Genomic DNA, 12,604 nt, shown 5'->3' with positions numbered 1-12,604 from the left:
GGGGCAGTCACCCAAGGACCAATTAACCCTGATACTTAAGGGCAAAACCGATCGCTGGTCACTTGCGAAGTATTGAGCTCATGATCGGCCATACCAAGCACTTCTCTGTCTTCCGTCTCCCTTTGTTCCCACTACCTACCTGTTCTCCTCGTGTACGACCCTTAACTCCTGTTCCTTACCTCCTCAGCCCAGCTCCCGTCCTTGAACCTTCCGTCTTGCTGAGCCCGGCTTCCCGAGTTGACCAGCCCTCCTGTTCCCCCGTCCCGTGTACGTGTATCGGACTGACCCCTCGGATTTCGACCCTAGCATCTGGACCTCGACCACTCTCCCGGCTCGCCGTTATTGGAATTGTCTGTCCGGTCGCCTTCCCCTGGGCTCCCCGGGGAGCGGACCTCATCCCACCTTCCCTTGCGGAGCTGACAGCTCCCCGTACTTGTTCTCCGCGACGTCTAGTAAAGCACGTTTATCCCCGCATTTCTGGATCCTGGTTTTTCTGCCTCTCCGACCGTGACAGTGTACAACCTCTTTGACAAATTTGCCCAAATTTACATTTGCGGATGTTGCTAAACTCATGGAGGAAAACTCCGTCACGAGAAAGAGCAAACTTGATAAAGGCTACAAATTTGTCCATAAGTATCAAGGTAACTGTTACTCAACTTACTGAACTGCTCACCACATGTAAGTTTTAAAGGAAAGACATTAACGGCTTTTGTTAATGTTTAAAGGTAGAAAAACTTTAGATGTATTTGTTAATAGGCAAACAAAAATGTGTTATTTTAAATTAGTATAAATATATATACCTTAACTTTAGATGCAAAATGAACACCCTACACATGCACACAGACAAGCCCGGACATGTGCACAAGTGCACAACCAAGAGTGGGGCTTTAGAATTTGATAATCAAACTCAATCAAAAAACACTAAACATATATAGTTTACGTTTTTCTTAATGTATAAGGATTGCTTTGTTGTAGCGAAATTTTTAAATAGTGTAAGCGTGATGTAAATCATTTAGGCAACAAGCATCAAAAAACATTTTAGCTGTATTTTGTTAGTTCATTTTAAAGAAGTTGGCCCTGGTTTATTTAATTACATGTATTAGGTATGTTACAAAAAAATCCAAACCCCCCATATAACAGAAAATCTAACTGAATTTGATAGAGAACTACATGACAAACAGAATGACACCAAAATCATTGAAATATCTTGAGAAATAAGGAAGTTATAGCAATTATAGTGGCGGAAATAAGTGGTAATTTTTATCCTTTTGTTCTTAATGTATTTTAAACAAAAGCTGTGATCTTAAGTTGAGAAATTTAAAGAAATTGAATAAATTATGTAAATAATTTAAATAAATTCAAAAAAATTAATCAATTTGTTTTATAAGCTGTTTTAGTGAAAAAAGCCCTGCAGGAATGCACAAAATATCGGTGAAAGATCTCTCATAACAAACACACTTGGTCATCAACAATGTAAACAAACGCGCTTGACGAATCAGGTTGCAGTATAGCAGTCACGTGACCTCTGCGGCAGTTCATTACGGTGACCGCTCAGTTGGGAATGCTTTCGTTCGCAAGCAAAACCATTGACTAAGAATTGTCACGAAATTTCACACAGACATGGTTGAATAAATGATATATCAAATCTATAGGATTTTAATAAAAATATATTTACTTCTAGTGATTTTGAAGAGATGCCTTTGAGAAGTAATTTATCGGTAATTTTGCAACGGGAAAACGAAACACTTCTGACCGGTCAAAAACAAAAATTCGAAATCGAGGTTGTGACGAAAAATGTGAACTATGTCATCTATAAGCGTGTGCTCCTGGAACTTTAAAGATAAACCCACCGTTCAACTTTTTCCACGGCTATGCTATTCCCCGCATCCACCAAACTCGTGATGACGTGAACACACCTGCGCGGAAGAGCGGTGCAGCGGGAATCGGGAGATTGTAACATACCTACATGTATTAGCTATATTTAGCGACAGTGGTGGAGGAAGTACTGAAGCTTAGCACTTAAGTAAAAGTACAAATATCCTGCAAAATATGTACTCAAGTAAAAGTAGAAGTGCTACATCAACAATCTTACTTAAGTGAAAGTACTAAGTACTTACTTTTAAATTTACTTTAAAGTATTTTTTTAAGTAAAAGTACTCACACAATGGTTTGTCTCAACGTCTGGGGTGTGCCATTTTGTAAAAGAATAGTAGATATACTGACTTACGCCTCTACCGATGTCATTGCTCGTAATAATTACAAGCAACTATACAGTATATGTGTATTGGAAAGTTTGGTTTGCTTATTGTGCGTGCACTCTGCAATACTGTGTGTACCCTAACTTAGAATTATATGGATGACAAGTTATCTACTAGGTATTACCCACTAATATACCATTAAGATAAACCAATCAGGACATGATATATCTTTAAGTCATTTATGTACTTGCAAAACTATTCAACACATCTGTTAAGAGCCGATGTTGGCTGTGGGTCCATGTTGAATGTCACCAGCTCGTGCTGCTAATTGACGCGCACTCTGCCATCATTGGAGCTAATAAAGCCACCTGATTGATAGGAAATGGCAAACAACGCCAGAACACAATAGGCTAACCATTTTTTCATGTAAGATTTTGAGGAAATTGTGTTCATAAAATGTAACAACTAACGGCATAAATTGTAGAAATGTAGTGGAGTAGAAAGTACAGATAATTGCCGCAAAATGTAATGGAGTAAAATAAAAAGTATGCATTATTATTTTTACTTAAGTAAGGTACAGATACGTAAAAATGTACTTAAGTACAGTAACAAAGTAGAAATACTTTGTTACATTCCACCACTGTTTAGCGACATACATCAAAAACATTTTGAAACTTTGGTAGAATAACGCCTTAGTTATTAATAAGTTATTAATATTTACTAAAATACGGTGTTTGCTCTGTCTGAGGTGAAGTGTCTGCTGCAGACGTAAGTGCTCCCCTTTTTAACTGTGAAGTTTGGTCCTTCATCCCGCCGGATATCCTGAATCCATTTACGTCGAACTTCACCATTAACAGGGAAGGAATGAAAAGATAGATGTGGCTGCTTTTGGGCATTAGAAGAACAGCCCGGTAGACTGCAAGAAGAAGAGGTCGCTGCTTGTGCCATTTTTTAAAAACTGGCGGAAGTAAAGATACCCTACGATTACGTATTTCCGGTCAAAAATGCGGACGTTGTGGAAAAAAGTCTGTATCACGTAAAGCAGTGAGAACTTGTTTACAGTTAATTTACCTGGTAAAATAAAGTTTAAATAAATGACATAAATGCTCTAATAGTACACGTAAGTTAGTGGTTTATTTATTGTTAGTTACTGTAATGTTGTTCTGCTTTATTTGGTTAATCGTCCAGTCTGTGAGGAAGGCATTCAAGTAAGAATTGCATTGTAGTATGACTCATTTCCTGGCGCGTACAATTTATATTAGGTCGGCGTTCACGGTTCGACTTCTGATATTCAGATCGAGTTCTACGTCAAACTGGTTTGTTCGACTTTCAAGAAATTCGAGTTCTAGTGAGTTCGAGAACCGAGGTACCACTGTATATGTGAAGACATGACCAGACTATGCAACGTTAGTTTAACGGATTTGGGAACAGTTTATCTAGTTGCTTTGGTTCCTATGTCTCTGAAATTGTTCTATCTCCTTCTCTAATAGTGTAATCTGACTGATGTGCTGGTGTACCTGTATTCAATGCTGAACTGTATGTATATGTTAGAGATGTACTGGAGAATGCAAAATAAAACCAGACATTACCACTGCTTGCAGAATGAAAGCAATGCAAAATGCAGTGAGATTTATTAAAACATCTGAAATGTCAAAATAATTTTCACATTTTCAGATTCAAATGTCTGCCAGCTGGGGAAGTTGTACAGGTTCACAGTGTTTGTGCAAACAGAGGCATATAGCAAGAAGGAACACATGATATAGTCACTACTGCATTAGCAGGGTTAACAATAAGCATCATGGTGAAGTTTCACAGAGGATAGGGCACAGATCACAGCCAATCAGCAGCCAGACTGGGCAGATCCAGTGCCTGTAGACTTGCTTAATCAATGTTGAAGCCCTTGATTCTGAGATCCTGCAATACTTGGATGAACCTGAACTTGTCAGCACCAAAATTATTGGTGTAATTCGTGATTGTGTCAGCAGGCATCTTGATAGTAAATTTCTCACTGCTGAAGCTGATGACTACCTGTGGGAAAAAAGAATGAAAATGGAAAATGTGAGATGGAAAATGTTTGCTCTAATACCTAAAAGCATGCAGTACGGTGACAAACTACAGTCTTATTACTTGAAATTTCAGGCATGTATAAAAGAGAGCCAGAAATACCAGGGGATTCATTGAAGAAACTCAAACGGTATGGACTAAGTACCATAAGCAACAGTTGTGTGCATTAAAATGGATTTAATACATTCTTTGTAAATATACGACTGGCAGAGGCAATAAAGATTAATGGGACAGAAATGGCTACGACAGATTATATTGAAAGAAATGATAGCTCGATGTTTTTAAGAGCAGTGGAAGAGAAAGAAATTATGATATTGTAAAGGGCTTTAAGAATAAAACCAGTACAGACTGGAATTATATTGATATGGTGACAGTCAAGAGTTTTACTGATGGTATTGTAAAACCTTTAATGTATATTTTTAAGTTGTCTTTACAAACTAGGGTTTTTTCCGAACACAATGAAAATAGCAAAAATTGTTCCCATTTCCAAAGCAGGAGATAAGCACCACTTTACTATTTATAGGCCGATATCAGTACTTTCCCAGTTCTCTAAAATATTAGAAAAACTATTTATGAAACGATTTGATAGTTTTGTTGAGACATGATTTGTTGACAGTCAGCCAGCATGGATTTAGGAATAACAGATCGACAGCCTTGGCATTGATGGACTTGGTAGAAGAAATAACAGAATGTATTGATGTGTTTTTTGTTCTGGGGTGGAAGTGCAGCAGGTTTTGGAGGTGATCACAAAGAAAATAAATAAAATTAAAAATGGTTTGATATAAATAAATTGTCATTAAATTTAGATAAAACTAAATTTATGTTATTTGGAAATTATAAGAGAAATATGGAAGTAAAATATGTATTTATAATGTAAACATAGAAAGGGTAAATAAAATTAAATTCCTTGGTGTGATGTTAGACCACAAAATCTGCTGGAAACCACACATTAAATATGTTTGGGGGAATCTGGCACGGAGCCTGGCCATCCAGGGGAAAACAAGGCATATCTTAAATCTGAAATCACTATATACCTTATATTGCACATTACTTTTACCATATTTGAGCTATTATGTAGAGGTGTGGGGAACCACATATAAAAGTAATCTGCAAACCATAAATATCATGCAGAAGAGGGCCATTAGATTAATAAATAAAGTAGGGATATAAAAATGGGAGCTATAAAATGTTCAGATTTGATTCAGCACAGATAATATTTAAAGCCAGAAATGACTTACTTCCAAATAAAATAATGGATATAATTTAAGAGGGAAATCGAATTTAAAAATCCATTGTGTTAGAGCTACATTAAAAAGTATGTTTCAACAGCAGGGGTTAAATTATGGAACAGTTTAACAGAAGAATTAAAACAAAGTAAAATATGTCAGTTTAAAAGAACATATAAAGTACAAATTCTAAATAAATAAATTCTAAATAAATACGAGGATGAAGAAGAGCAGTTTACCTCGGGATGGTAATGGTAATGGTAATGGTAATGGTAATGCCAAAACTTACCTTTTGAAAGAAATGTGTCATTTGATGTGTTCAGTCTTTATATGAAAGTAATAGTGTTGTTGTGTTGTGTTGTCTATTCTTTATTTGACAAAAAGTGTTTAAAGTGAGCTGTGAATAATTGGATTGGGGTAGGGCTAAACATAAACATAAAAGACTGGAAATATGTAAATAAGGTGAAAGTGAATATGTTTGAAATAAACAATAAACAAATATTTGGTTGAAGGTCTCCTTCCATTTAGCACTGTGGAGCAAAAACTTCATTCAGGATCTCCAACTAAATTTTGCCATCACTTCAAGGTTCAGTCTATGGTCAAGCCTCGCTGAGGCTGGCCATTACATGAAGAAACATCTAGTAGAGGCAGTGAGCAAAGCATCAGAACATAAGAAATTTACAAACGAGAGGAGACCATTCGGCCCATCAAGCTCGTTTGGGGAGAACTTAACTAATAGCTCAGAGTTGTTAAAATCTTAGAGCACATTGCTGCAAACACAGACTTAGTCATGGAGGAGACGCAGTTTTGTAGGGGTTACAGCCCCTTGCATTGACCCAGAGAGCCTGTACTGGAGCTCTGCAGCCCTTGCCTGCAAACAATTAAAAGGTCCACACACCTTTGCTGTTGTTGTAGAAACCTTCAATGATATCTACTCAGACTTAAACATCAGAGAAAAAATAGAAAGAACGACCACAGAAAATGGGTCCAATTTGTTAAAAGAATCCAAGGTGTACTGGGATGTGAGCGACAGTATCCTGGAAAATGAGAGTGAAGAACTTACAGAAACCCCTAAAGGACAATGCAAAGATGATGAGGATGGTGAAGAGGAAAGTGAAGACACTGAGTTAATTGATGTTTGTTCTCTACTGGACCAAGACAATGGCTTTAAACATCAGCTGCCAAACACCATCGATGTGCATGCCACCTATTTAACTTGGTTTCTATTGCTGACGTATTGAAAACAAAAAGACCAGAGTCCTATAAGAGTCCTGTAAGAGTTTCCCGATGTGACATTTATTTTTCAATATGCCTTCAATCGACCGTGAACACTGATTGACGTGTATTCCATTCACGGAAACCTGTTCATCCCTAATCATTCAATAAGTAGTTTTTGGATAGAAGTAATTATAATTATCCATGTAAGAAATACTGGAAATTGATTCCCGGTATTCTAGTTCATCAAAGCTTTTCTAGGTGCCAATTATACTGCGGTAAGGTTATAGGTGTACTGTACTGTACAGGAGGATACATGGGAATACGATGCAATGCTATATTTTAACCGCTAGAGGTCACAATAACACGAAGCTGCAAGGATTCAACAGGTTCGTTTTTTCCTCGACGAATAGTTAGATATGCGCAAAAGACAGCTGCAGTATGCTATTCTGTTAACTTTAAAGATTGATATGTGCCTATTTTTAAAAATGCAATATTACTATATTCTGTAAAGAACCACAGGTTAAAGCCAGCTATACATCCCAATGTATGAAGCGGATTAAAAAGAAAAACGGCAATGGTATGTTATCACCACTATGACAACATTGAACATGAATTGGCAAAAATTTAACGAGTTTCTTTCATGACAAGTGGACTCATTAAACAATGGTTCTACGAATGAGTGAGGTGCATTAAGCTAAATTATTATCATTAATGATTAAAATAATGTAGTCTTTAAACAAACAAGTGATGGAGTTCCTTATGAGATTGCTCATGTCTTGATCTTAATTGGATTGCTGTTTGTCAGGGTTGTGCAGAGACTTTTTAAGGAGCAGGTGCTCGAAGGTTAAAAAGAGGCACTAAGTACCTTTAAACTTCATGCACGAATTCACATTAAATAGTTCAGGGCTCAGGCACCCCCAGCCCCACACATGCCTGCTATTTGTTCTGTATTACACTGTTGTCCAATCCCCCCCATGCACCATCCCATCCCCTGCAATTGTGGCACAAGGATTTTACTATGTTCTTCCAAACACATGTGACAACAAAACATGAAACACGAAGGAATGGAACTTGGTACCTTGGTGACACAAACACAGACGGCCTCACCTTGAACACCTGCCCCTTATCAAAGGGGAAGGAATCCAACGTCTGCTCATGGCTCCCGCTGCCACCCTGCAGGGTCTTCATGACGACCCTTTTACTGTTAAAGTCGACATTGAAGTTTAGGGCAACGTCTCCCTCCCCATGGCCAATATTGATGGTGAACCTGGGGGGGGGGGAGAGAGGTAACTCTGAGTGACAGTTCAGTGTAGGGGAAAGGCGGAAGCCAATCATAGGCTGAACCCTCAAAGCAAAAGGAGGGGAAATGACTCACCTCTCGGCATCGGCATTGGGAATCCCTGTGATCGTCATTTGGTCTGTCTGCAGCACAGTCATGTCTCTCAGCGTCAGCTGGTGAAAGGAAAAAACGAGCATTCTGAGGAAACCCACGTGAAAGACGGACAACATGCAAACTGCTGACATACACAGCAGGATTCAAACCACCAACCCCGGACACATGAGGTTGCAGTGTTACCCAGTCAGCCAACCCAGAAGTTATCTAGAGTATTTAGTTGTACGTACAGTAGTATTATGACAGGCCTAACAAGCCTAGATTAAAATGGACTGTGAAATTAAATTTTCCAGCTTTTCTAGCTGCATGTTATGTTCGCTAGTACGTAGTGAGGGAGCACTGGTTAATTATCGCTATCCTGACTTTACCGCTTTTGAATCTGACATATGATAGTGAGCAAAGAAGTCTGGTATATAATGTTCAAGACCATTTCAGAAATAGTTATTGAAGCGTCTTGCTAATTATAATGTATTAATGATACGAGAATATCACCATCAGTCCAAAAGAATAAAAATGTGTTTTCATCAAAAATACGTATCAGCAGTGGATCCAGCTCCTTTATTCTTCTCCAAAAGCATCTTTTCCTTCATGTTGTGGTATGAGACAGGGTTGCCCACATAGCCCAGTTTTATTTATACTGGCAATAGAACCATTATCTCTGGCCCTAAAAGCTACACCCACGATACAAGGAGTAAACAGATGGGGCATAAGCTATCACTTTATGCAGATGTGTTACTCTATATTTCAGACCCTCTTTCATGTATTAACAAAGTCGTTACACAGTTAAAAACGTTTGGTTTAATATCGGGCTATAAACTTAACCTATCAAAGAGTGAATGTTTACCAGTTAATGAACTTGCAGCATGTATCCCAGACCATAACCTTCCTTTCCATATGTCAAAAAGCGGTTTTAAATATTTTGGAGTTAATATTACATGTGAATTTAAAGATCTTTTTCATCCAGCAGGAAATTTTATTCCACTCATTACCCGTCTTAAATCTGATTTCCAAAAATGGAATATCTTACACCTGACATTAGCAGGAAGAGTAAACTGTATCAAAATGAATGTCCTGCCGAGATTTTTGTTTTTGTTCCAGTGCCTTCAGATCACCCTATCCAAATCCTTTTTCCAAGGGTTAGATAAATTAATACCAAGATTTAAATGGAGCAGTCACACTCCTAGAATAAGGAAAGAATATCTTCAGCAACAAAGGACAGAAGGTGGGCTGCCCTCCCTAACCTTAGATGCTACTGGGCAGTAAATATTCAGAAAATAGCATTTTGGGTCCAAGCCCCAGACATGGATTGGTGTGAACTAGAATGTAGATCATATACAGTGGGGTAAACAAGTATTTGTCAGCCACCGATTGTGCAAGTTGTCCCACTTAAAAAAGGTCTGTAATTTTCATCATAGTTACACTTCAACTATGAGAGACAGAATGTAAAAAAAAAATCCAGAAAATCACATTGTATGATTTTTAAAGAATTTATTTGTATAATGGTGCAGAAAATAAGTATTTAGCACCTACAAACAGGCAAGAATTCTGGCCCTCACAGACCTGTTACTTCTTCTTTAAGAAGCTCTTCTATCCTCCACTTGTTACCTGTATTAATGGCACCTGTTTGAACTCGTTATCTGTATAAAAGACACCTGTCCACACCTTCAAACAGTCAGACTCCAACCTCCACCATGGCCAAGACCAGAGAGCTGTCTAAGGACACCAGGAACAAGACTGTACACCTGCACAAGGGATCAGCCAATCTACAATAGGCAAGCAGCTTGGTGAGAAGAGATCAACTGTTGGAGCAATTATTAGAAAATGGAATAAATACAAGATCACTGACAATCTCCCTCGACCTGGGGCTCCGTGCAAGATCTCACCTCGTGGGGTACAAATGATCTTGAGAACGGTGAGGAAACAGCTCAGAACTACATGGGGGGAACTGGTCAATGACCTGAAGAGAGCTGGGACCACAGTAACAAAGGTTACTATTAGTAACACACTACGTCATCATGGATTAAAATCCTGCAGCGCGCGCAAGGTCCCCCTGCTTAAGCCAGCACATGTCCAGGCCGTCTAAAGTTTGCCAGAGACCATCTGGATGATCCAGAGGAGGATTGGGAGAATGTCATGTGGTCAGATGAGACCAAAATAGAAGTCTTTGGTATAAACACCACTCGCCCGTGTTTGAAGTGGGAAGAATGCTGAGTTGCATCCCAAGAACACCATACCCACTGAAGCATGGGGGTGGAAACATTAAACACACATGCCCGGGCAACAAAGGATTGGCTACGTAAAAAGCATTTCAAGGTTCTGAAGTGGCCTAGTCAGTCTCCGGACCTCAATCCAATAGAGAATCTGTGGAGGGAGTTGAAAGTCCGTGTTGCCCAGCGACAGCCCTAAAACATCACAGCTCTAGAGAAGATCTGCATGGAAGAATGGGCCAAAATACCAGCTACAGTGTGTGCAAACCTGGTGAAGACCTACAGGCAGGGGCGTTGCTAGAGATTTTGGGCCCCATGAAAGCATATCATATTAGGCCCCCCAGTCCAAACCAATCCAGTTATTTCCCTAATTTTTTAGGGGCCCTTGGAATCGTCCTAGCTTTCCTCCCCCTTACGGCGCCCCTGCCTACAGGCGTTCCATAAGTTCGATGTTTCTGTGATACCACTGATTCTGACTTCAGTCACTTCATCCAATCGCAAACTCGATCCCAAACCCCCCTCAAAGTGATTATCACGAAAGGAAGCATGAAATAAAAAGCTGGTTCGGAAGACCGTCATTCAGGAATACGTAAATGTGAACTTTACTGTGAAATATAATTAGAATTAATTAATCATACTTGCATTATGCAAAGTAATATTGTTAACAATGGCTGTCTAATGAAAATCACATTTATGAATACAATTGAAATATTGTATGTGCATAAGTTAAACGTTATGAAATATAGTACATTTTTATGGAATTATTTACTACATAAAAGGACACATTATTAATTATTGAACTGTTTCTGCGTTCATTTACTTATAGTTATATTTATTCCATTTTGAGCAGTATGGCGTTCCACAGAACTCATCCCATATCTCTTGCGTGCATACATTTGTTCATTCGTTTCCTCTCCTAATTTCCGCGTGCGTGTGTGTGTGCCAGGCGCCACAAGACATGTTCAGTAGTAGCCAGCAGCTACGGATACTGCTCAGGCCTGTTTAAAGTTAAATTAAAATTTAATTTCCAGTAAAAGTAGGCTGATGTAAATGTATACAAATTATCCATATGTGCCATGCTGATAACAAACTAACTTACAGTAACAACACAGGAATTTCTGTGGTGCAAAACTGTTGATCAAATTCAGCTATGACTCACCAGCATTGAGTGAGTCACATTATCAGACTGGTCATAGTAGAATTTAAGGCTTCTGTTAAACTGATATTTAGTTTGTATTTAAATAATTATTTGAGAGGATAACTAGCTCAAATCCAGCTGGGTTAGTTTTAATCCATTCCCACAAAATCATTTGTATGACAGACTTAATTTGGAAAGGCAGGTATCGAAAATCTAATATATAGATATATACTTACATTCATCTTCTCAGTGTTGTTGAGCAAATTTTAATACAGAAAATCTTCAATTTCCAGGATGGTTAGTTTGACTGCAGCATCGCTTTTTATTGCGATGTGAACATTCCCAGACACTTTGCGCAATCCCTTACGGACCAATCAGAAGGTAGTTCCCGCTTATGCAACTCGGTCCCCAAAGCCAAATGTTAACCATTGTTTTTTGATTTTTTTTTTTTTTAATCAGAAGATTTAGGAGGTTTAAATTGGCGTGTGACTGTTTGATTTTAGAATTGGCATCAAACTGTAACAGATAAGCCCAAAATTAGAAACTAAAACACCATGACATTGTTGTGAATTAAAAATATGAAACTTTGAAAACAAATTCCAGTGGCAACCAGCAGTGTCACAGACAAGGAAACCAACAATCACACTTGGGGCAGACACTAACTAGCAGACATACACTCACCTAAAGGATTATTAGGAACACCTGTTCAATTTCTCATTAATGCAATTATCTAATCAACCAATCACATGGCAGTTGCTTCAATGCATTTAGGGGTGTGGTCCTGGTCAAGACAATCTCCTGAACTCCAAACTGAATGTCAGAATGGGAAAGAAAGGTGATTTAAGCAATTTTGAGCGTGGCATGGTTGTTGGTGCCAGACGGGCCGGTCTGAGTATTTCACAATCTGCTCAGTTACTGGGATTTTCACGCACAACCATTTCTAGGGTTTACAAAGAATGGTGTGCAAAGGGAAAAACATCCAGTATGCGGCAGTCCTGTGGGCGAAAATGCCTTGTTGATGCTAGAGGTCAGAGGAGAATGGGCCGACTGATTCAAGCTGATAGAAGAGCAACTTTGACTGAAATAACCACTCGTTACAACCGAGGTATGCAGCAAAGCATTTGTGAAGCCACAACACGCACAACCTTGAGGCGGATGGG

General features: G+C 38.7%; 1 protein-coding gene across 1 annotated transcript; it reads right to left on the bottom strand.

Moving 5' to 3' along the window:
- Window positions 1–3,793: 3,793 nt before the first annotated feature.
- Window positions 3,794–11,744, bottom strand: LOC111845203 (galactose-binding lectin l-1-like). Its single transcript, XM_072712814.1, has 4 exons — window positions 11,681–11,744; window positions 8,082–8,158; window positions 7,814–7,973; window positions 3,794–4,226 (listed from the first exon to the last, which is right to left on the bottom strand). The coding sequence occupies exons 1-4, from the start codon at window positions 11,684–11,686 to the stop codon at window positions 4,080–4,082; spliced, it is 390 nt and encodes a 129-aa protein (XP_072568915.1). The 5' UTR covers window positions 11,687–11,744; the 3' UTR covers window positions 3,794–4,079.
- Window positions 11,745–12,604: the final 860 nt, after the last annotated feature.

This window comes from Paramormyrops kingsleyae, chromosome 5 (assembly GCF_048594095.1).
Source record: "Paramormyrops kingsleyae isolate MSU_618 chromosome 5, PKINGS_0.4, whole genome shotgun sequence".
NCBI lineage: Eukaryota > Metazoa > Chordata > Actinopteri > Osteoglossiformes > Mormyridae > Paramormyrops > Paramormyrops kingsleyae.
Note: the sequence above shows the minus strand (reverse complement) of the source record. Positions and strands in the feature narration are given on the sequence as shown.

Excerpts from the sequence above, each read along its gene's own strand:
- LOC111845203 (XM_072712814.1), bottom strand. Across the intron at positions 7,974-8,081 it reads CCCAATGCCGATGCCGAGAG|GTTCACCATCAATATTGGCC; the intron begins GTGAGTCATTTC and ends CCCCCCCCCCAG. Across the intron at positions 4,227-7,813 it reads ATAAGGGGCAGGTGTTCAAG|GTAGTCATCAGCTTCAGCAG; the intron begins GTGAGGCCGTCT and ends TTTTTCCCACAG.